Source organism: Lagopus muta, chromosome 8 (genome assembly GCF_023343835.1).
Source record: "Lagopus muta isolate bLagMut1 chromosome 8, bLagMut1 primary, whole genome shotgun sequence".
Classification (NCBI taxonomy): Eukaryota; Metazoa; Chordata; class Aves; order Galliformes; family Phasianidae; genus Lagopus; species Lagopus muta.
The window spans coordinates 9,586,678-9,611,084 of record NC_064440.1 but is presented as its reverse complement, the minus strand read 5'-3'; the positions used below and the strand labels follow the sequence as shown (position 1 = coordinate 9,611,084).

The following is a 24,407-nucleotide window of genomic DNA, read 5'->3' as shown; positions in this document are numbered from 1 at the left end:
TTACCATCAAAATAAATTGTTCAGTCTTAGGGCTTCCTATAGCATCTGCTTAAAAGTGACTAAGACTACATAGAAAGTAGCCATGAAGTTGGGTCAAATCCATCTTCACTAATAAACAGCATATTTTATACTGTATTTTGTACTATTTACTCAGGGAAAATGCTGCATGCAAATGTTGGACTAAGCAGTATCAGCATGTACTCCTTTACTAATTCAATGCCTTGCAGAGAATCCCTTTGCACCTCAGGCAGAAACAGACCTGGCAGAAGAAGCAGAAATCAATAAAAGGTGAAAAAGGAAGAAGAGAGTGGTGGTGAATGGAATTAAATCCAGCTGTCAGCCAGTCGTGAGTGGTGTTCCTCAGGTGTTGGTTTTGGAGCCAGTCCTTTTTAGTATTTGTACTGATGATCTGGACAAGGAGATTGAGTGCACTCTCAGTAAATTTGCAGATGATACCAAATTGGGAGGAAGTGTTTATCTGCTTGAGGACAGGAAGGCTCTACATGGGTTGGATTGATGGGCTGAAGCTAAATGTATGAAGTTTGGTTAAGACCAAGTGTTGGGTACTGCACTTTGGTTACAACAACCCCATGCAATGCTAAAGCCTTGGGACAGAGTTGCTGGAAAGCTGAGTAGTATAAAAGAATCTGAGGGTGTCATTTGACAACCTAATGAACATGAGCCAACAGTCTGCCTGGATGACCAAGAAGGCAAATGACATCCTGGCTTGTATAAGAAGTAGTGTATCAGGACTAGGGAAGTGAACACCCCCCTGTACTCACACTAGTGAGATGGCACCTACAGTACTGTGCTCAGTTTTGAGGTCCTCACTACAGGACACTGAGGTTCCGGAGTATGCCTTAGTTGTGCAGTGGAGCTGTGAAATCTCTGGGGCACAAGTTTTATGGGGAGTGGCTGATGAAACTGGGATTTTTCTGTCTGCTGTGCTGTGCCAGGGGTGGTTCAGGTTGGATATTAGGAAAAGTTTTTTCTCTGAAAGAATTTGGTGAGTGTGGTGTTGATAATTTGACAGTTGGACTATATGATCTTAGCGGTCTTTTCCAACCTTTATGATTCCCTGAGGATAATTTCAGACAGAAACAAAGGCAACTTTGTACATCACAGCCTTTCTGCAGACTTTCCTATCCTTATAAACTTATCCTATGCCAATGTATGAGTGCAGTTTGATTTAGTACAATTCTTGCAGTAGTACATGATTTCTCAAAACTTATTAAAAATTGTGTCCTTTTCTTTTGTTGGCATACTTGGCAGCATGGGGATATTGAAGGCATTTCTCTAGCAACAGATATGCAATCTTCTGCATATAAAAGCTCAAAAATGTCTAAGCAATTATAAATTATTTCCAATTCAAATCAGCATCATATGATAAATTAGAGCTTAGTCATGGTTAAGACAACCAGTATTTCTTTTCAAATGTTTGGCATCCAGGACACAATAAATACATAGCTAAAAGGACTGACTCCATGGCAACCTGAACAGACTTTCTTCAAAACAAGCAATCTGTTCCTACTTTTAGTAGACTTTTCTTAATTGCAGATCTCTGATTTTGTGCTTCTGTTTGATTGTGTACATTATAGGTAGAATAATAATGATTGGCTAATGATCAACTTAGAATATGACCAAAACTATCTATCACCTTTTAATCTGGCAGCAACAACTAGAAAGATTTAAGTTTCATATATTGTTACTGTATGTTCATTGAAAAATCATAGGGGCTTATTCCATGTAATAATTCTTTCTTCACTTAAAATCCGATGTTGTAGACTTCTAGATTTGGTGGGGGAAAAAAAAAAACCAACAATCAAAAACCTGATTTACTGACACCAGAGCTAGTTTAATTATTTAGTTTTTTTAGTCTTGGTCAAAAAAATCTTTGCATTTTCTCAGAAGGGACTGATGCAATAACGTAGAGACCAACTTAGAAAGTCTGGACCTTAACTATATTCAAATTTGAAGCTTGTAAATGCTTGTAGAAAAGCAGCACATAACAAAAGGACAGTACTAGAGCTTTCTTTCTCTCATTCCTTCAAGTTCCCTTTCACCACACAAACTCTAATGTGGTTTCAACTTCACATGATCTTCACTGACAACTGGCTGCAGAGCCCAAATCAGGGAGGAGAAAGAAAAAGAACAAAGCACAGAACCTTCAGATACTACCAACCGCTATGCTTCTGGTTGAGAAAGAAACCCCTCATTTTTAACACTGTGGCACCGGAAAGAAAATCTGGAACATAAAGAAAAGTGACAATGGCATCAAGGGCATGACTTTTTTACATACCTTCTAATCCTCAAACTTAATCAACTGGATATGAAATTGAGGAGATCTGATATCTTCCTATTATGTTAACACTTTAATCACCTACAGTCATTTAACATTTTCCCCACCACTCTTACTTCTTATTGTTTCCAATTAGGAGTAGGTTTAACTTCAAGAATGAATAGAAAGAATGTAAGACTTAACACATAGCAATGTTGTCGTAGTAACTAAAAAATATATCTACCCTGACCTGTTCAATGTTTTCCTCCTGTTCTTTTCCCCAATCCACTTCTGCTGTTGAGGTACATGGTCATGTCTAAGCAATTTCTGAAGCACATCAGAAAGCACTACACAAGGTGGGCTTGATAAAACATATGCCTATTTCAATATCTTGTTTTCAGATTGTGCAACTAGTGCATTTTGCAGTAGTTTATAAAAACAGTCACAATTTTTTAATCTCAGCTGTTGGTTTCATGCAAGTCAAATCAGCCAAGACAATGCAAAAGGTACTGTGATTATCTCAAATATAGAACCACTGAATTATAGACCACTGAATTCTCAAAGGCTGTACTAAAATTATGAACTCAGCAAGTCTCACAGCTCTGCACAGAGCTGTAGTCTGGCATAATGTATAAGCTCAGCTGTGGCAGTCTCTGAAGAGCTGTGAGGTCTTACAAATTCAACAGTCATTTGATATGGCATTACACAAGATGATAGATTTAAACACCCACCCACCACAGTGTTTTTTTTGTTTGTTTGTTTCTTTTTTGCCTTTCCTCAGGCTTTGATATGCATGACTTTTGGGAAATAGCAAGTGATAAAATGCACTGTTCAGTGAAAAACAAACAGGTCGCTCCACATTTGCCACTTCAAAGAACTTAGCCTGGGAGATCAGAAATAAGAAGAAAGGTATGAAAAGGAAACCCTATATACCCATGTATATTTTCTACAATTTTAATTTAAGCTTTTCTCACAGTATTGACTTATCCCTAAGGGTTCATTTTTTTATTAGAAAAACACTCCAATAAGCAATCAAATCTATGTTTTAAAAAGCCACTTTGTGCATCGAATCCACAGAAATTTAGGAGAATTAAAATCCTTCCAGTTTCTTATAAAGATTCTTAGAATATTTGGAAGGCAATGGTAAGGATACAAAACTTTCCATTCATCAATTATTCTGCTCTCCTGTGTTTATGTAATGGACAGCAAAATGAATCTATCCACTGCTATAATATCAAATATTTGTTTATCTCTTAACCCATACTCATATAAATTTAAGGTGAAAAAAATGATTCCCTCTTCGACTTTTCTTAACCTGGGATTTAAAGAGTGCCTTACATCAACTCAACCTCCATACATCTGCAGACTGAAAATTATTGCAAGACTAGTGTTAATGTTAGCTGTGGGCTCAAGCCAAAATACACTTGAATTTTTTAGAACCTAGACATGAATTAGAACTTGGTGCTTGAATACAACTATAAACATTTATATTGTAAAAGGATAAGCAGAGATGAGCTATTGTGTTGGAGGTGTATATATAAAAGAAAAAGTCAGTGGAATATTCATGCTGCACTGAAATTAACCCACTACAAATCAATTGTACTGTACACATTTACCAGTTTAACAGCAAGTATACAACCATTTACTTTCTAAGGTAAGAGAAACAGATAAATTAGCGCATACAGAAGGAAAAAAATGAATAAATAACTGCTCTTTGGCACTTTCATTCCCAGATTTGCTACTGAAACTTAAATGGAACAAATACTCATATCAGGATACAAACTTCAAGAAGATTTCTGAAAGCTGTACTTCGGCTGTACTTGGCTCTAGCTAAAACAGCTAATATTTTACACACATTGCCTATTCTAATAAATTTTCTTGCTTGTTTGCCTGCCCAGAGTTTCCAAAGACTTTTAAATGTGAGCTGCAGAATGCTGACATCTCCCGTTGAGATATCAGGACTTCAGCATGCTCAGCAGTGCACAGAATCACACAAACACTGAGGGCAGAAGGAATCTCTGGAGACCATCTGGCCCAGTCCTTTGCTCAAGCACAGTCAGCTACAGCACTGAGCATATATATCATCAACGCAACAACTCAGCTGCACAAGATCATGGCTACAACTGGTTACAAGTCAGGGACACACAAAGAATAGAGAGCTAGATGCCTTATGTTCAGAACACTGCAAACACACTGTTTAGTCTTATGAGAGATTTAATTATACACGAGGAATCTGCTTGCCAGATCATATGGTTAGCTGCCAAATAATGCCTAGTCGTAGCCGTGTGAAAGGACTGTCTCAGCAACATTTACCATTTATGGTGTTTAAATGTAATTTTGGCACAGGGTGATCTGTCAACTAAGCTGGGGAGACTGCTTAACTCAAAAAGCTCTCCATGTGAGTGAACTCAGAGAGAATAGTAGATTCGACAAAAACTCTCAAAGCAAGATTCAGATTCACACATACATGTATAGCCAGAGTTGTAAAGCAGCCTGGCAAACTGAATTACACTTTTTGAAAAGAGTTTCACTTCCCCAGATATTTTCAGTGTAAATAAATCTGGCTGTTACTAGATCTCACACTGACAATGCTATAAAATCTGTTACTTTTTCTGAGTTGTTAAGGCAGAAAATTGGTATTATGACACGCATCTCATCTGTCTCAGGCTTAAAGTGATAGAGTCAAAATATTCTCTGCCATTTTCCCAAGAACTGAAAACTTGATATACACTGGAATGAAAAAAAATGAGATGCCTGTACACCTGAGACATGTAGAGATGTTTCTGCTTTATTAAAGATCACAGGTGAGTATGCTGTTTTGCATACTTCAGTCACAAGAATTAGACAATCAGTGACCTAGCATTGTTTTTTTTTACACGTCTATCTCCCATAAATTATTTCTGCAGTTATAATCCAGTTTTGTGCATAGAAGGCAAGGTTTAAATATGCTTAGGAGATGCTTTATAATAATAGTTTGGATGTTGTGCTCTGCATTACACAGAAATATTATTAACCCCATCCTTATACTAGCCAGAGCTGTGAAGGTTATACAAAGGAAGCTGAGTTCCACTTTACCCAATCTGGCAACCTATTTACTGCACACTGCAGGACAGCTTATGCTGCAGTGCATATGTGCTCTTTCTTCTCTGATTCGTTCCCTCTGTATGTTATTTATCCAGGTATTCAGCATTTTTAACCTCTGCTTTGTCTATTCAGTTTCAACTGCAAACTGCAGCATTTCAAAGAGATGCCACTGTAGAAATCCCACAACCGACTGCCAATGTCAGTAAGACCAACAATTTGGGAGAAACATGATCAAATGTCTCAATTTAGACTGCAAAGGACAAAGACACAAAGCTGCCTGCTGAGTTCACTGCAGATCTCTTCAGAGTCAGCAGACCAAATCTCTTGGCGACAGTCTCACTGGAAGTTTTTGCAGCCAAAGTGCCGTTTGCTTTTGCCTTCAGAGCCATCTGCCTTACCAATGACTAACACTGCCTGTGAGATATTTACATTAAGTGAGGGCTCTTTTGTCACTGCCACAGAGAGAAAATCCATGGCAGGTCGAGAGTCTGTATATCTATGAAATGCACTTATACAGCAGTTCAGTTGGCCCACTGCTAGCAAATTCCCCAACGTTAGTTAGCCTCTAGAAATGCACTCCAATACCTGCACTAATATGTTTTGTTGTAAATGCAATTATACTAGTTTGACATGGACAGCTTCAAAAAATTGCTTTGTGTATCGCAGAACAATCCAGCAGTGAAAACATGCATATTACTGAGACAGAATTTCACTTTTGCATGCATGATTTCTCTGTGGCTGCATACATAGAATGTAACTTCATTGCAATGCACCTTGATCTGAGATATCATTTTGATTGGAAAAAAAAAAACAAAGGCTTTCCGTGAGCAGAAGTGCAATAGAAGCACAACAGGAACAAGCAGTCACAGAAAGTACAAGTGTCCCTGAGGATGCCACTAATGAAGTAGTGAAAGACCCTTCAGTCCTCTCCTCTCCAGGTAAACCCACTGCAATTAATCCATATCAGCTGCTCTTGGAAACATTCTCTGGGAGAGCATCATGTCCATGCTTTCAAAATTACTCAGGCACATATTCAGTTAATAGGTTTTGTATGTGTTTTGATGACTACCACTTTTCAGCTGAAGATAGAACGTTACACAATTTGGCAATCCAAAGTTGGACAGTTTGCCTCTTGGCCATTGCAAGGCCATTCCAAAGAGTGTTATAAAAAGCATCTGTTTTCTGTCATTCTGGTGTGCAATGGCTTAATGGTCACAGACCACAGTTGAAAACACCACCAAATGAAGGGGGTTCTCCTGTTGTTGGTGATTTTCTTCTTTTTAAATTAGACATTTTTTCTCTCAGCATCTCAGCTTTGTTTTGCATTAAAAAAAAAAAAAAAAAAAAAAAAGGAATTCCAGTCCTTCAACTCATTCTGCAAGCACTCATCCCTTATTTGCATCCAAATTTGGTTCCTTTTTTACTGGAAATGGTTTATATCAAGAAGTAGTCTTTAGAGAACACCGCTTATATTGATGGCACAAATCCTAAATCACTAAAAGCTTCTACACATGTTTTGCTTTTGTCCCTTGTTTATGTTCTCTAGCTAGTATTGTGTTTCATGTTTGAGTCTGAGCTGCTGAAAGAAGGCAATTTATTAAAAAAAAAAAAGCTTAGTTTTATGAGGATTACAGCTGTTGTTGACCCATGCAAAGCACTGGACCAAGAACACTGGGATGCTCGTGAAGGCACTGGGACAGACTTTCTTTGATAGCTAATATTAGCTCTGCTTGTGACAGCTTACCTCTGACCTCTCAATGAAGTAACAAAAAAATAAAAAATGCCCAATTTTCATAGAACTCTGAACCAATTCTTAATCATAGCCAAGCAGTTCTACCAGGCTAGTGGTCTGGAATATCTTTTGGACATTTAACAAGATTAGACTTGTATATTTTGGAAAGAGTTTATAGTCCTTTATATTTATGCTACACTTCAAGTATTGCAAATTATTTCAAACAAATATTGGCTTTGAAAAGCTGTCACAACTATTTCATCACTCTGGACAAATTGGACATCACACTTCACTTACCTCAGACAGAAGTATATCTCAGAGAAACACAACTGTAGTCTCTCATAAAAGGATTCAAAGAGAGGTTGCTTATTGCAGTGATTACCTTCTTAAAAAGATTAATGTCTACAAGAGGTCATTATGAGATAGAAAGGAAAACAACCCATGATTTAAGAAAGAGTCACTCAGCAGTGGAAGAAAAGATACCTACCTGATAGCCTTTCTTTCAGCTGGTTGTATTGTGTAGTTCCACTCACACCAGATAGAGGAGTGACAGGAGCAAAACAAGCTGTTTTCCCAGAAAGCATCTCCCTTTACTGCTTGGGTAAACTGGTTACTAGAGCAGAGACTCTGACAGGCTTCCAGGTGACTCTAATCTGCTTGTCCAATGCTCAATGAATGACTACAGTAATCAGATTACAAGGGCTACAAGCTTCCTAACATAGACACTTATGCTGGGGGAAACTGCACTAAAAGAAAAAATAAATGTGTGAACAGAAAGCAGTTAGGGAGAAAGGGGAACAGATGTGAAATCAGGAAAGTGAACTGCTGGCAGGGAGGGAGAAATGAGGTCAAGAGGCAATGAGCAGAAACAACAGTATTTGCTTAATAGTGTTTGTTCACTGAAGGAGGCAGTGCTAGGCCTCTATTCAAGACAACAATGTATGAAAGACTAGCACCAGCAAAACAGGTCTGGGAGGCTGCAGAGCACTGGAGCCCCCAGGAGTACCATGGCTCCAGGTCTGTGCTGCTGATGTCACCCAGGCTTTGTGTCCTCCCTCTTGAAAACAGAGATGCTGCTGTCTGGAAGGGGGAAGCTTGGGAAGTCCACATGATGAAAGAAGAGCTTCAGTAGGTCAGATATTCTCCAGTGGGGCAGAAGTGCAAGACAGATCACTCTCCTATTAATCAGCCCTCAGGTAACAAGCGCTTCATCTTTATACATTGGAAAAAGGAAATAACTGCTTATTTTACATGCAGAGTCTGTTTGCAAAAGAACAAAAGCTTCCTACAGATGATATTAGTTCATTACAGCACAGTAGTAGAAGGAATCCATCACATGTCCCATCTCTCTTCCTGGTCTCCTTCACCTCTGTAATCTTGTGTTGCACACCCAGATATTGGTGTTTATAACACCTTTGCTAGAGATGGATCTCGCTGTTGTCCCCTGTCAACGATTAGTTAACTAATAGAGACAACAACATATCAGAATGCTTATCTCAGGTGTGAGGCAGATCTGAAGAACAGCTACTATCCCTTGGAGCTGACCTCACTTCCAATTACACCAATTATTATTATGGTAACTGACTCATTCTATGTAGGTCCAAGTCAATAAACCTCTCCTCACCACAGTTTCCTCTTCATTAAAAAACAAAAAAAAACCACACAAAAAAACCAACTTATTTAAAAGTTAAAACACCTTGGCAGAAAGTTGATTAATATTAACATTCAACCTCAGTTTCCCCATCAGAGAATAATCAATGTCAATACATTTCAGGTGATCTGAATGTAGTCTGCATCTGCCTTTAAAGATCTGGCTTTTTTTCTTAATGAGCTGCATGGTGTATTTAGAAAATGGCTTGTGTGCTTAATTGGATTTCTCCAAACAATAGGAAGAGTGTAATATTAAATAGAAACAACAACACTATTGCCTACTTTGCACCTATAATAACAGCGTCAACTCAGTCACTCGCATACTGTTTAGAAGCTTACAGAAAAACTTGCACATCAGCCCCACAGCTTCCTAAACTCCATTTTTTCTATGTATGGAAACTGATGTCTAGATTTAAATGAAAAAAAAAATCTAACATTTACAGAGTGACACAAAAGATAATGGTCCAGGAACAGGGAGGTCTGTCACTAAGCATTTGAGTAATCTGGATAGTTTCTCACATCTCAGCATTTTTTTTGCATTAGACTGATTAATCTAGCCTTTTATCTGCTAGGTTCGCTCTCAAGAGTCCATCTCTAACCTGTATCTCAGCTTTAAGAAAACACCATCAGAGAGAAGAGTGTCAAGATTCAATTTAGTCTGCTTAGTGTTTCACGAGATCAGAATTAGCTTCACCTTGATTAACTCACTTTCTTCAGTCTACCTAATGGACCTCTGCCAATTCAGTCAGCCTGTCTTATACTTAAGTGATCTTCGGTTGAATGATTAGCTTGAATATGCTTAATTTTTAAGACCTGAACATTTCTTATATAGAATCATGCAGTAGTTTGGGTTGGTAAAACATTTAAGATTATCTAGTTCCAACCCCCCTGCTATAAGCAGGGATACCTACCACTATGCCCCATCCATATGAAGTGTGAGATTTTTTCAACAAGATTCCAAAACTCCCCGACGAAAATTAATTGCCGTGGGGTTTTTTCATAGAAAACCATGGAATGACTGATTTTGCTGGGCGCTAGGCAGAATTTGTACTGCTTAAGAATAGAGAGGCAAAATTAATCCAAGACTGATGACTTGGAAGGAACAATTTGCCACTGTACAGGGCCAGACACAAAGCATAATGAAGTACTGGAAAAGTCTCCCTATCTTTAGTAGGACTTGGAGGAGTAGCCTTTTGTAGGCCTTTCCTTTGTTTCCTTTATAGGAAGTAAATAGGGTCTTCAAAATGTTGTTCCCTACAATGATTCCACGGTTTTCCTCTGACAAAAACAAAGTAACAGATCTTTTGAAGGACAAAGAAAGCAGGAAAGATCAGAAAGAACATAAAATAGAGCCGGAGTATACCTGTAAAATCTTAGCAGATAATTATTAATTGTTAATGCACTATCGTTCAAACATGAGACTTCCTTTTTTTTTCCCTTTTAAAAAATAATTACTGACTATCCTTCCTAAAGTCAGGGTTGGACTTTTGTGAGTTATCTTTGTGCTTATTTTAATTTAGAAAGTGGAGCTTCTTACTTTTGAATAAACATACTGTGCTTTGATGTCAAACAGACAAATCACTCCAGGTAGAAGTTCTGCCCCACCATGAGATGCTGCATGAAAACACTGAAGCCAAAAACACAAATTTGAAGTGCAATGCAGCCCCAGACAGACTCAGTGAGGTGCCCAAGCACCAGAGCAGCAAGTTAAAGAAAAACTGGATTCTGACACGGTTCAGATACTATAGCAAGATGATTAATTCTGTCTTAGATTAAATACAAATAGATTTCAGGTACAAAAGAAAAAATATTTCTCTAGCCATGAATGAACAAACAGCACTGCATGAAACCTGAAAACTTTAAATCATGTGGGAGATGAAGAGATGAGTTACAATTCAGAAACAATTTGTATGGATTTTATCCCAAAAATTGGTGTCTGGTCAGGATTTATGAAGTTCTCTCTTTGTACGTACACTGATTTCCTGCTGTAATCTCTGCAAAAGCCAAACATTTAGAGAAGCCTTAGCTGCAGCATTGAAGATCTCAAAGAAACCTCAAGGCAGAAAGTATTTGATATGGGATCTGATGGAATTAAAAGAAAAGAGATTCGGAAATCAAGATCTTAAATTTACTATTTCTGTCTGGTAAATCTACATTGCTCTGAGTCTTGGGGAAAGTTACTGCAATCCTCATGACAACAGGAACATAATGAGTTTTAGGGAGGAAGTGAAGAGCTAAAGCTTAAAAATGTTAAACCCATGGCCTGACAGCCTGTCATGAGCATTCTCAATTCTGTTTTTCCCTGCATGTTCCATGACTCTTAAGAAAACAAAGTGGGATGTGAAATGGAGGAATGAGCTCCCCACTGCAGAGTAACTGCAGCAATGCAGCTTTTGAGCCCTAGATTAGTTGAAGTATGGGAGGGATTCAAATCAGTGCAACAGTGACTAAGTAGCTTGAAGTAGCTCAAACAGAGCACAGTGCTCTTGGGAAAAGATAGGTGACTTGTGCTCCCATGTTAGCATTGTATGTCACCCCTAAAATAACTCTGATTTGCTTAGTAAGGGGGGGCTGTCTTTTTTCTGTGTCTCAGTGAAGAATCAGCAGGTCCCATATCAGTGACTGCTCCCTTGAGGTGGAGTTCTCGATTTGCCTTAGCTAATCCAGATGAAATGCTTTGGAGAAATTATAAGCGACAGCTTTGAGAACAGATTAGGCTCAAACTTATTTTAAGTCAGTACTTTCTTACTTTGTGTCCTTTTTGTGGGAAGGGGGGTAGGGTAGGTACTGCATTTCCAATTCTGTAATCAGGAATTTAACTCATAGATTAAACAGAATTGCTCTGTTTTCATTTTTAGCTTGCTTGGTGTTTTAAGTGGATTCAAATAAACTAAATAGGGGCAGGTATATTGCTGAAGTGCTGAATCTTGGAATCCTAGGGCACATTTCTCACCAAGCTGCCTGCACTGATTTTGGACAGGTATTATTTGTCCTAGACAAATTAAATAATTCCCATGGCAACTGACACTCATCAGTATGTTGCAGAGGCAGTGACAAAGTATTATAACTTTGAGAATAAAATAACTTGCAGATGACAAATACCAAATAGTCCTGAATCTAGGGGGAGGTGAAGTCTGATCATGTGCAGCCATGAAACAACCACCAAAACAAATACCAGATGAGATTATAAGAACAAAGAGCATAATGCTGTAACTGTAACAACTGTTCAATTTATCCACAGGATTCTGTCAGTATGGCTGTCATCACTGCAGTAGTTACAGCAGGCTGAGATACTCACCTTTGACTGTGACCTGAGCACTGCATGACGCCCGTCCTGTGTTGTTTTCAGCCAGACATGTATAAATGCCATCATCTTCTGGCAAGGCATCTTGGACAGTCAATTTTGCAACTCCAGCTTCGAAAGTGGAATGGGCATACTGAATTGGTTGTTCTACAGACAGATAGGAAGAGAATTATCCTAATACATCAAGTTTGTTTGAAAAGCACTTCTCATTTCCCCTGAAATCTGGATGCTTAACAGCAATCTGTATATTAGAGTGCAGAGCCAAATGCTGCTCTCAGGTTTATATTTGAATTCTGAATAGATTATCTTTCAGACAGGTAAAAGATGTCTTGTGTGTTTGCTCAAACATTGCCTATATATTGGACTTTGCCTGAAACAAGATATTGGCATTGCTGCCCCAGTGTACAAAATCTGCTGGGTGTGATGAAGCACTTGAAGTTCTTTAAATCACGTAGTTTGCAACAGAAGACATTCCAAGAGAGGCAAAAAGATCTGTGATGGAGCCAAGAGATTGATATACCACGCAGTTAATCTACATTGAAGCATATACAGTCTGGTAGGAGACAGGTACAGTCTGGTCTACAGTGACATAGCTATTAAGAAGTACATTTTAAGAAACTGGTTCTGTAAATTGGTATGGAAAATGCTTAGATGTTAATGTAGACTGGTTAAAGTTGCCTTGCTGTTGTTTCAGAAACAGTCATCAATCTCAGCCCTTCTGAAATGCTTCTGCAATCTGTTTTCTCCATATTAAATACTTTCCACTACTGACTCATCATTGGTTGCTTTCCCAGTGTATGCTATGCTTAAGAGGGCCTGATATCTGCTCATGAACACCATGCTGGAAAGAGAAACTAGCATCATCTGAAAAGAGGGTGAAACAGATGTGACATCTATCACTTGGGAAATCACGATCAAAAGGGAGGTTAAAAATTAATTTCATTGCTAAAGTGACTTTAAAAAAATCAGGACAAAAAACTCTGGGGATTCTTAGAACCAGTTCTGCAGTATCAGCAGGACAAATTTAGCGATGGCCCAGATTTTTCTCTTATTTCTGATTTCCAACACTAAAAATATTTAGAGGCAGTTATTACCTACGCACTATCTGCTTATGAAATTTAATTCTGAAATACATATATACCATGAACTTGATCCAATATCTGAAAAATAATATATAATTCAGGGTAGGTGATTTTCTTGTCTTATTTGTCTTACAAGTTACTTAAGTTAGCAAATTGTCTACCTCATGAAAAACGGGGTTGAACGTTTAATCAACTGCCCATAAGGCTTCAATTTCAGAATAAACGTTCTTTCATAGATCTTATTTGTATTACTAGTTCCCTCGAGTTCCCTTTCATTCAACTGAACAGACTGTTGTAAGTCTTGATTAAGTCAAAATATGTATTTTTGCGTATAAGAATAACATTAACATTGAAATATGTAAATGCAGAGCTTAGGTCTTAGCAGAGAAAGCTTTCTGTAAGAGAGCATGTGGTGCTTGACTGCCTTTATGGTCTGAATGTAGAGTACTTAACATGATGGGAATGCTGCCTGGGATTCTTACTCTGAATCTATGAATGGTGCCTAATGATATTATGATGATAACCAGGTCAGAAATAAACTAAGGATAAAAAATGCATCATCATAAACAAAAATAAAAAGCACAAAAATAGGATAAGTGTTCTTTGTGGAAAATGTTCTCCTTCAATATGTCCCTAAATGAAAATATAAAAATTTGTCCAGGGATACCACATATATCCTTTCTCACTGCAACTCAACAGAACTGTAACTCTTTTTTTTTTTTTTTTAAAGCATTGTTCAATATTTTGTCTTTTCATGAGACCCTGGAAAATAATAATAATATATCTGCCCTGAGGAATAACCTACAGCAATATTATAAGTTATGTCCATTGTACTTTTAGTTTGATCTAATAAAAACAATTCTCCCAGTAGTGAAATGTTCCCTTCTCTAGAAGCAGAACAGTCAAATCTCCATGACATTTTGGCAGCAGAAACAATAACAAAAATACCTTACTTGTGTGGCATGTTATGCCAGAAGAAGGGAAAATTTCCCCCAGCTCATTTATTAAAAGCTTTCTGGAAAGACCATAAAGCTATTCTAAAACAAAACACTTCTCAGAGAATTGTTCTGTTAAAGTTGTGGTCATATTGTTTTTAAATTCAGCAGAAAGATGTTCAACTGGAAAAAAAGAAAGGAAAGCACTACGGAAAGGAAGACATTTGAAATACCGTGATCCAGGCTTTATTCCTGCAAATTAAAAAGAAGTTACTAAAAAATATTTCAAGAGGCTAAAGTAAATTGAAGTTGTGTACCAAAGTACTACCACACAGAGAATGTGAATAAATTTATAATGGTTTGGTGAGGCACTACAACAAAAGAAGCTTGCTTTCAGGGAATTTGTCAGTAAATCAGCAAAAATTCTTTGAGAACAGCTTAATTAAAAAGTAGAATTAGAGCAACAGGACAAAAGAAATGTCTCATAAGAGCTGGAAAACAGCTTTAAATCAATATAATAGAGAATAATCCATGGTTCAGCCAAGCTCTTATTTCTGCAGTTTGGGTGAATATGGAAGCAAATCCTTGTCCACACAGATAGTAAGTAGTAATTAATGACAATGCACAGCTTACGTCCTCTATTTTTTTGTCTTGGTTGACTAAAAGAGAAGTCAATCTACGTAATGGCTTGGAAAATGTTTTGTTTTAAATTTGTATGCAGCCACAGCTGCTAAAATAGTAGTATCTACTACTGTGGATATTAATATGATGGAAAAGCAATAACATACAGTGATATATTCTAGGTTTCTAGAATGAAAGAAGTATGTATCCATCTTTAGAGAAATACACAATGTCCCTAACTTTTGTTATTATGATAGCCTATTGTACTTCTGTACCTCAGAGTCATTATTGCCTTCTGATTTAAGAACAGAGTTAATGCACTGGCTTTCACCTACAGAACCTTCAATGGTTTGAAATCGAGCGATTTGGGAAAAACTGCTTATGTTTCCTTGTGATATTGATCTGATTGCAGTTGGAAGCTTGGAAGCAATACAAACATGGTTATACCTGACTAGGTGCAGACTCAGCTGAGGTCAAAGGAGAAAGATCAAAGCATAAAAAAATGTACTGAAAAATGGCAGGATGGCAAGGTGCATACTGAAGACCTACAGAAACCTGTACTTGTTGATCTCTAGGCTGTATTTTTTCCAGGAGACAATGGTTTTCTAGTTGGTAAAGCTACATCAATGAAGATGTGTGCCTGCACTTGGAACTCGAGTGTCATTTGAGACACAATATGCTCTGTGTGATATGGAAAACAACTAGCTGTTACTACATCACTCATGACTGAAGGAACTGTGTATGGGCATGGGGTACCCTTGAAACACAAAACTGAAATAGATGACCCTGTTGGTAGGAGTTACTCTTTCTGCGCTGCAAGACACAGTTCTTGAGTTGCCACAGGGATTCTACTGCAGACTGCAAAGGAGGAACTGCTGAGTAGACAGAGAAATAAATGATTTCCAATGGGAGAATATCAGAGCTTTCATTCACATATGTTTCATGTTGTAAATAAAGCAGTGGCCTTTCTATTCTAGATGTAGAGCTGTTGGGAAGGCGAACAGGCCAGGCTGTGGGAACATACCGATCTCAAGGTCATGGTTCATTTGCCATGCCACCTTTTTGAGTTATTCCATTTACTCTAAGCAGCTTAAGAAAAACAGAGATCATTTACAAATAATTCATTTTAAAACAATTCTGGAGGAAATAGCTTTATGGTGAAGCATGCCATTCTTTGTCTTTAAATCACACATACTAAAAGATAGGGAGAGTCTGCAAAAAATCAATTGTGCTTCAGGAGTAACAGAAGTGATCAAGGGTTGAGAAGAATAAATCTGTCCAGTGTTTAATAGATATGACTCCAAACAGAAAGAGCCCATAGTCAAATCATGTAATCCCTCAGTACCTGAAATTATTTGGAATCTAAGCAAAACACAGATGTTGGAGAACATATTAAGACGGGACCACTAAGGAAGCTTCCATGTTCAGTTATCTAATTACAGCATGGCAGGAGAGCCTGAAATTAAAAAATACCTTATCATTTTTTAAATTGTCTTTTGATAAGTGCAGCATTGGAGTCCCAAGGAAAATCCTTCTAGCAGACAAGGAATGAGAAAAGCTGTGATTTTATTATCTTGGGCATATATATGGTAAAACTAATTATGACCTGCCCAGGTGAATGACAGGTGAAATCAGGCATTTCTCTACAGCCTTAAGGAATAATAAGGCACTTAGTTTGCTTATAACATATTTTTCCTGCAGGATTGTGATGACAACCCACTACCCTCAGAGCAGAGGCTCATAACAAAGGAGTAGCATATCATGGGATTCAGCATACAGTAATTCAGCTTTTAATAGCAACACAGACTTTGTTGCAGCATGGTAAAAACTGCATTTAACATAACCCAGGAAACTCATAAGCATACAACATTTTCACTAAAGTCCCTCCTGGACATACTAGAAAACTGCAGTAAAACAGAAAGGTACTTTTAAAACCTATCCTTTCTTTGTATTATGTGCATATAAATAGATTTTCTAGTGTACCACATTATGATGAGTTAAGAGTCCACCATTCACAGCCATGCTCACAGTGGCATTTGAGACTGAGAACGCAAATGGGTGCATGTGTGTATTGCATAACAGAAGATTCCTTACCATTGAGAAGCCATGTGATCTCAGGCACAGGTACACCTCCTACACAGCATTGCAGCACAAAGTCTTGCCCTTCACTCACAGTGCATCCTTTCAAGACACTGGAAAAGCATGGAGCGACCTCTTCAACTTTAGACCCTTTAAAAACAAGATGAAAATAGTTTATTTAGCCCAAATTGACAAAAATTACCTTTACCACTCCATAATGTTTTCTAGGCACACTTAGGTGACGTGGCCGAGCTAATAAAATAAATCCATGTCAACCAGCAAAAAATAAAAGTCCACCTATTGCAGTCAATCACAAAAAGGAATATGCAACACACTGGTTGAGAGCTCAGTGCAAGGAATATGAAGAATAATTCTCTTCACGTTTTTTCTCTCAGAACTTCCCCAGTTTTCCCTGTCTGGAAGTGAAACAGGGTGACTTAAGGATGCTGCTTATGGATATCTCATGAGACAGAAAGTAAGATAGTTTGGATATGCTAATTTAAACTCAGGCACAGTAAACAGAAAAACATTGCATAAACATGATCATAGCTCCAGACAAAAACCTAAAAGTAGGTGAAAATATTAGAATCGAGGACGAGATTTCCTAAGAGGCCAACAAATATTTCAACAGCCAGTAAGACAGTGCTTTGAAGCTCAAAATTATTTGCTGCTGGGAGCCTGCACTTGAATTTGGCAGCATGCAATTCTCATTCCTTCACTTTTTTTCTCCTTGCTTTACTGCACAGGATCAGTTTGTACTCACAAAACATTTCAGATATGCAGTGTCTTATAGAAATGCTAAGCAACTCTGAGAGAACTACATGCAGAACAACAACAAAATCTTTGGCAACCTGTATCAAATGCAAGCACTAACGTAAAACGCCTCTGGGGAACAGTCCTCCCTGTGTTCAAAGCATTTGATGAGATGGTTTTAGTTACACAAACAACAGTAACAGATCAGAGAGGAAACTGATGTAGGAAATGGTTCACCAGCTGTTTGTCACATTAGTGACAAAAATAGAAATCAAAATTTATCTGCATTGAGAAATTCAAGTAAGAGTTTAGCATTGACCAACCTCTGACAAGATAGGAAAAACCCAGCCACAATTTTCAAAGCGAAGATGGGCTCACGCACACTTACTTTTGACAGTTAACAACCAGCTGGTGGAAGTTTGGCCTCTGGGGTTGAAAGCTGCACAGCTGTAAGATCCACTGTCTCCCAGGCAGGCTTTCTTTAACCATAAGCAATGAGTTCCATCTTCTTCATAAATTTGAACACCTTCTCCAGTTTTAATACGTGCACCCTCTTTGAACCACTCCACATCCGGTTTTGGTTTCCCTGAAACTAGACAATCAGGTGTTTGATTTGTGTTTGAACAATTATTCTCCTTAGTGTAATTCACGGTACTTCAGTAGGTATAATTTACACACACTCACTGAAGTTTCTGTAATTGTGTAAGTGATATACTGAGCTATATTCAAAAGGACAGTTTGATATTTCTGATCCTCCAAAACATTTCAGCCACTCCAGCTTTAAAATGACAAATGTTTGGTAACTAAAAAAATCAACAAGCACTTCTGTGTGAAAATTGTTCCTCTAAAAGTCTCACACACACACACAAAATGGATATTAAAGAAAAAACAACCTCACCACCATTCCTTCCTCTCCTGCTAAGCTGATTTTTCTGAATACCTAGCAATACTTTGCAGACCATAGTACCTACCATTGAAACTGTTATTGTGGTTGCTCATCATGGGAATCTACAGACTGAATAGAAGAAGGCTAACAGTATATACAGATACGTGACAAGAGGGTGCAAAGAAGATGGAGCCAGGCCCTTTCTTTTCAGTGGTGTTCAGTTATAGGGCAAGAGAGTATGGGAACAAATTGAAATAGAGGAGGATCTGTTTGAACACAGAGAAACACTTCCTTATTGGGAGGCTGGCTGAATACTGGTACAGGTTGCTTAGGGAGGTTGTGGAGCCTCCCTCCTTGTAATATAGTTTTTCCCAGCTAAAGTTCAGATACAGAGAGAACAGACAGCATTCTAAAACAGTAGACTTTCAGGAAGCAGAAAAGCAAAACAGTGATATATATCTTTACTGTTTGCTTTTCTTATATCAGAGGTCTGGAAAGCCAGACTGGTCCTAGCAGTGCTCAGTGAGGCAGTAGCTATAATGGGTGAGAGGAGAGGAATGGCTGCCAGAAAAGGTCACCCACACCAACCCTGACTTCTTTTCAGCAAGCAGGATTCTCAGGGACTTTCACCTTGCTGATATTCCTTCTCAACTCAAAACATTTCACCCACTGTAACAGTGTCTCAGCCTGGAAGGAAGGTACAGACAGTAAGCAAGGGCAGGAATATCAGCAAAAGAGATGTATCATACACTGCAGGAGACCTTTTCCATGGAGAGCATACAAGGGTAGAAGAGTCTCTTGCACCCTTCTATAAGAAGTCCTAAAACTACTCTGCAGAAATGGTGGCACTAATTACATCTGAGGAAACATCAGAGAAGGCATGGATGCTACTGTATGGAATTATTTGAAAAAAAATTTGAAAATTTCATTGAGTACTGTGGAAACATGAAATATATTATTTATTTCCAAAATCCTTTAGGAGGAGGGCAACTTGCAGAGGAGGAAATGCTTCACCATACAGAAGGGGAACCCGACTAAGTCTGGGGCTCTAATAACTTTCACCCTTTACCTTTGCTCTTGAATTTAATCTCCTGTCCTTCTGATGCTTCCAGGTTCTGTGGGCAGCTCTCAAACTGGGGAGGCATTCCCAAAGGCTCTCTTTTTTCCTCCTTTACAGACTTCCGGGCTCCAGCTCTGTTTTCTGCTTCTCTACTCCTTGGACTTACTTGTCCAGTCACAGATGGGTTTTCTTGAGTTGTCATCAGGGGCTGCACAGTCCTTTTCCTGTCTTCAGCCTGTCTGATGAAAGTAGTCTGGGGTTCTGCCTTTGGTTCTGGTTGCACTTTGACGGCTTGTAGTGTGATGGTGCTTGAAGTTTTCTGTAAGAGCTGAGGTGCCTTGGTTCCTCTAGATTCTTGAAGAGGTACTGCATTGACTTCTTGGTTCTGTCCCTGCTTAACATCTTTGGCTTCTCTGGAGATGTAAAAGGTCTCTTTCTTTGCTGATACCCTGTCTTTGGTTTCAACCATGAGTTCAGTGCTGCTAGATTTTAGCTCTTTAGCAATCCCATTGCTAGTTGCCTGTTTGAAATCTGAGTTTTCAATAGCTTTAGTAGCAAGTGTTGTTGGTTTTGATGGCATGCTGAAGGAAGATGATAAGTTTACAGATATATGACTAGTTATTGTAAAGACTAGTTATTATAAAAAGTGATATAAATGTCCAAACGCTGAGAAGAAAACTGAACTGATTAGCCTTTAGTAGCAAATGTGCTACTCTACTTCAGACAGATTAAAAACATGGGTGGAAGAGGTAAAATGAAATTGTTAATTAAACATGATTAGTGCTCAAATATTGTCTCAACTGAGAAATTCCTGAGTACAAATCCTCTGTTCAGGTTGTAACAGGTTGTATGTGAGCAGATATTAACCTTGTATGCGCTGCTAGAGAATAATTACTTGAGACTCTTAGAATGCCCTTAGTGTAATGCTACTACATGCTTTAATAACTTCAGGCCATGTGTACTTATAGCTGAAAACACTACATAAAATAGCTCCTTAAGGAGAAATTAAAATGTTAATTAGGCAGTGAATTTACTGTTTCTAGCTATGATATCTTGTAAATTAGGTGGTTTCAAAAGGGGACTAATCAGTAAATTTGACAAAAGTCTAGGGGAGCAACAGGGATCAAAAATTAGTTATCAAAAAATAAATTGGCTGGATGTAAAAATATCAGTTATAGCTTCATTAGTAAGAGTTTCTCACAGTTATGGTGGATCTGCTGCTCTGAAATTGAGGCACAAGAGTACTGAATAATTAGGGACTTGAATTTAAATATCATAAATTGAAGTTGGCATCCCCTGACCACTAAGTTGTTACCCAAGTGTTGTGTCTGTCTCATACTTCCAAAAACATAAATGTATTTCCAAGGCAGAATTGGAACATATTTGAAACACTAAAAGCCATTTCTAATCCACATCTGCTTTGCTATATGTCACAGTCTTTTTTCCTAGGGAGATTCAGGATATTTATTATGGTACTTTTTTTCAGTTAGAGTTAATTGTACTAGAGACTTAATGCACATGAGATTTACTGTTACAACAGTAAGATTTTTACATTTTACAAAATATCCTTCATCCATAAGTAAATGATGGAGCAGGCAAAAATACTCTGGAGAACCCACACTACGTAGGGAATTCTGGCTGCGGAAAAACACAGTTATATTTGCACTAAATTTTTTTGAAAGCATGTTCCTAAAAATCACACAAACCTTAACACAAGATAATATGGCATTTTCAGATCTACTTTGCAATGGACATGAAGTCAGGATGGTGTAAATGTGTACTTGTGAAATTTCATCGAGGGCATGCAAGGACAGATTTAACACCCTAGAGAATGTAAATCAACTGCCCTGAAGGCTTAAAGCATGTTATACAGTCAGATTAGACCATTCCTTTTCTGCATTTCTATTTATGAGAAGAAGTAATTGTATAAATTACTATGATTTTTAAGAAACTATTTTAATATTAATAATCTTGACTAAGTTCTAAAATATTGATTTGTTTGTTTGCTATTACTTTACCCTTTCTTTTGTAACCAGTTTTCAGACAGCATCAAAGATCATGGCCATAGTGTGTTTTGCTTATGACAGCAAGGAACAACCTGCTCAGCACTCAATGTGTAGGTTTCTGACTCAAAAGTTAAGTAAGTAAATAAATGATTTGATAGTTGGAATAGAGCATATATACCAATTATGTGGGTGTCCACACATAGTTTTTCTTCATAATATATAAATATTTGACTATATGGAAGCTGTGAGCATAAACCCACCTAAACTTTGCTTAGCTGAAGCAGACCAGCACTCCGTATTTCAGAGTTTAGCCACCAGTTCCACCAACTATTTCATATTACCAGAAGACTTGAAATTGGCACTGTCTTGTTCCAAGTTCACATTTTCTAACTTCCAAATATAGACTAGCCCAGAGAGATTTATCACTGTATGAGGAAGGCTTATGCAATAAATGTTGAAATTACTGCTGAGAAAGAACCCCAGTATATGCTGGGAAAGAATCCCAGTAAAAACATACCATATTGGCTGAGCGTGGGTGTCAGTCTTATCTGGACCTGGAATTGAGAAAAAAAAAGAAAAAAAGAAGAAAAAAATACATAACTTACATATAAAATACCATGCACACCTCTTTGGGGCAAGATTATACATGAGGTTGCGTAGTCTAAAAGAAAAAATCCAGTACTTCTGAGCCATTTGACCGTCTGCTAGCATTTTGCAGCAATTCCTACTACTTGATCTAATCAATAATGAAAGAATTAGGTATTACGTATAGTGGCTAGGTAACTGAAATCATCCAATTAGTCAAGTTCATTGCAAGAGAGTGCCCTTTTTACTGACCTGCACTAATCCCAGAAAGAATGCATGCATTATTCATAGTTGTGGTCAGCATCTGAAGCAAACATATACCACAAGCAACTTTGTGCCCCCAGTTCTGCCTCATCGGTGCCTGTTGTACAACAGAAAGCCACCCACTTCAGGGAGATCCAGAAAGGATCCAGTTTCATGTTTTTTTAAAAAATGGCTTAATGTACTTAATGGCCCTTTTATCTATAAAAGATCAGTAGAACAGGCAACCTAGAGGGTCTCTACAATGACCTCATCAAGTTTCAATACACAGATAAAACATACAGCTTTAGTTGATAAAGGCCAATAGTAGTTCTGAGGATCCCAAATGCAAATCTTATTGTTATTTATATTGATATCTTACAGAGTGACATCACTGATAAGAACCAAAAATTACACTGCTTGGAGTACATGCAACCTATTTGTCTTGTGATTGCAGCTAAGGGCATCAGCGGTTGATTTAATTATTTCATTGGTCCAGCAACTGTAAAGCCATCTGCTTACCTCTTGAAATTTATCTTTAGTGTGGTTGCTAAAGGTGTTACGACTTTGAGGCTAATGAAAAAGATACCCTAAGAAACATCAAACTGCAAAGTGAACGGTACATGGTAATGCATGTATGAAATAGAACATTTTAAAATATTTATACAAAAGCATTTATTTCCTTTAACAGTGGGGACATAACGTAAAGGTAGGATTTGATTTTAAAGTTGATTTTAAAGTTGTTACAAACAAGCATTTTGATTGTTTCTTCCCACTGAAGCAACACAGTATTTTCAGCCATAATATGCTCCAAGCTATCGCAGTGTCAGTTGATGACAGGGAAAAGTAAATGCTCATCTTGAATAAACAAAGATTTTTTTAAAAGGAGTAACTGTGATTCATTTATGCTCTGTCCTTACTGTCTTTACTGTACCTTGAACTGTGAGCTCTGCAGACACAGATGCCTTCCCTGCACTGTTTACCACCATGCATGTGTAAACTCCTGCATCGGCAAGTTGAACATTTTGGATTTCCAGGTAGTGGATTCCTGTTTTCTCAAACATGTTGAAACGCTCATTTTGCTGCAAATGAATATCACCCTGCAAATATCACGAGATACGATCAGACAGTTAAAGGCTGAATGGGAGCAGGATGCTGGCAGAGCAATCAAAGTGTGTGTTCTTCTAAATTAATTAAAGTGATTGTAATTCACTGAAATGATAGTTAAAAAAAAAAAAAGAAAGAAAGAAAGAAAGAAAGAAAGAAAAAAAAGAAAAAAAAAAAAAAAAGGGCCTAATCAGTGAAATATTTAATAATCACTTGGAAACTCTCACATTACTGACAGAAAAGTGATTGCAGATCTTGTGTATGCCCACAGGGGGCAGTAGGACTTAAATCTTCAGTGTCGTTTATTAGTCAATTGAATTTTAAGTGTTGATTATTTTTATTTTATTTATGTACATTCTATATGCTCACAGTTTCCCATGTTGATGCAGGCCCGAAGTTGACAGCTCAGGTCTCTTGTTCTGTCATACTCCTTTCTTTTACTATGTTTTAGCAGAAATCAAACTGAATCAGCTGAACCTTTGTTCAGTTGCCTTAGATTTTTTCTTCTAAGTTTGCAAAAAACAATCATGCATGCCAAAATAAAGTCATATCTTTTAGTTTCTAAACTGTTTTTTTTTTTTTCTTTTCAATTCAATTTTGTTTCTTTGCAGATAGCTTCCTAATTTTAATGTACAGGTTAACTTACCCAATATAAATGAAACAGAAAAGGCAGTTTATGATTGAGGAACTGACATAGAACTTGAAAAATGCAGCTGTAATTTTCAAAGCTGTCAGAGACTCCTCTGTGGCCACAGCTAAAGCATTAAATCCCTGCAGATCTTCTCTATAAAACAGATATGCTTATGTTCTTATTTCCCACTCTTTCTCTATTTCTCTTATCTAGATAGCAAGGTCTTTGGGTAAGTTCATCTTGTAGTTGCTATTTTTATGGCTATTTTATATTAAGAAGGTACACTATTATATTTTGGATTTATTAAGTATGAATATGAGAAAGAATAGGGTTTTCCTTGTTGTACATAAATTCTTGCCATTGTTGATTTCTCA

At 37.6% G+C, this 24,407-nt stretch overlaps 1 protein-coding gene across 3 annotated transcripts in view; it reads right to left on the bottom strand.

The window, feature by feature from the left end:
* MYLK (myosin light chain kinase) overlaps positions 1-24,407 on the bottom strand; it is a 176,859-nt gene that overhangs the window by 76,499 nt on the left and 75,953 nt on the right. For all 3 annotated transcript variants that reach the window (XM_048954167.1, XM_048954165.1, XM_048954166.1), the window contains exons 6-11: positions 23,230-23,395; positions 21,988-22,024; positions 19,474-20,045; positions 17,907-18,110; positions 16,781-16,915; positions 12,043-12,195 (exon numbers count right to left, since the gene is read on the bottom strand). In XM_048954167.1, coding sequence (XP_048810124.1) covers positions 12,043-12,195; positions 16,781-16,915; positions 17,907-18,110; positions 19,474-20,045; positions 21,988-22,024; positions 23,230-23,395 — 1,267 coding nt within the window. The remainder of the gene's footprint in view (positions 1-12,042; positions 12,196-16,780; positions 16,916-17,906; positions 18,111-19,473; positions 20,046-21,987; positions 22,025-23,229; positions 23,396-24,407) is intronic.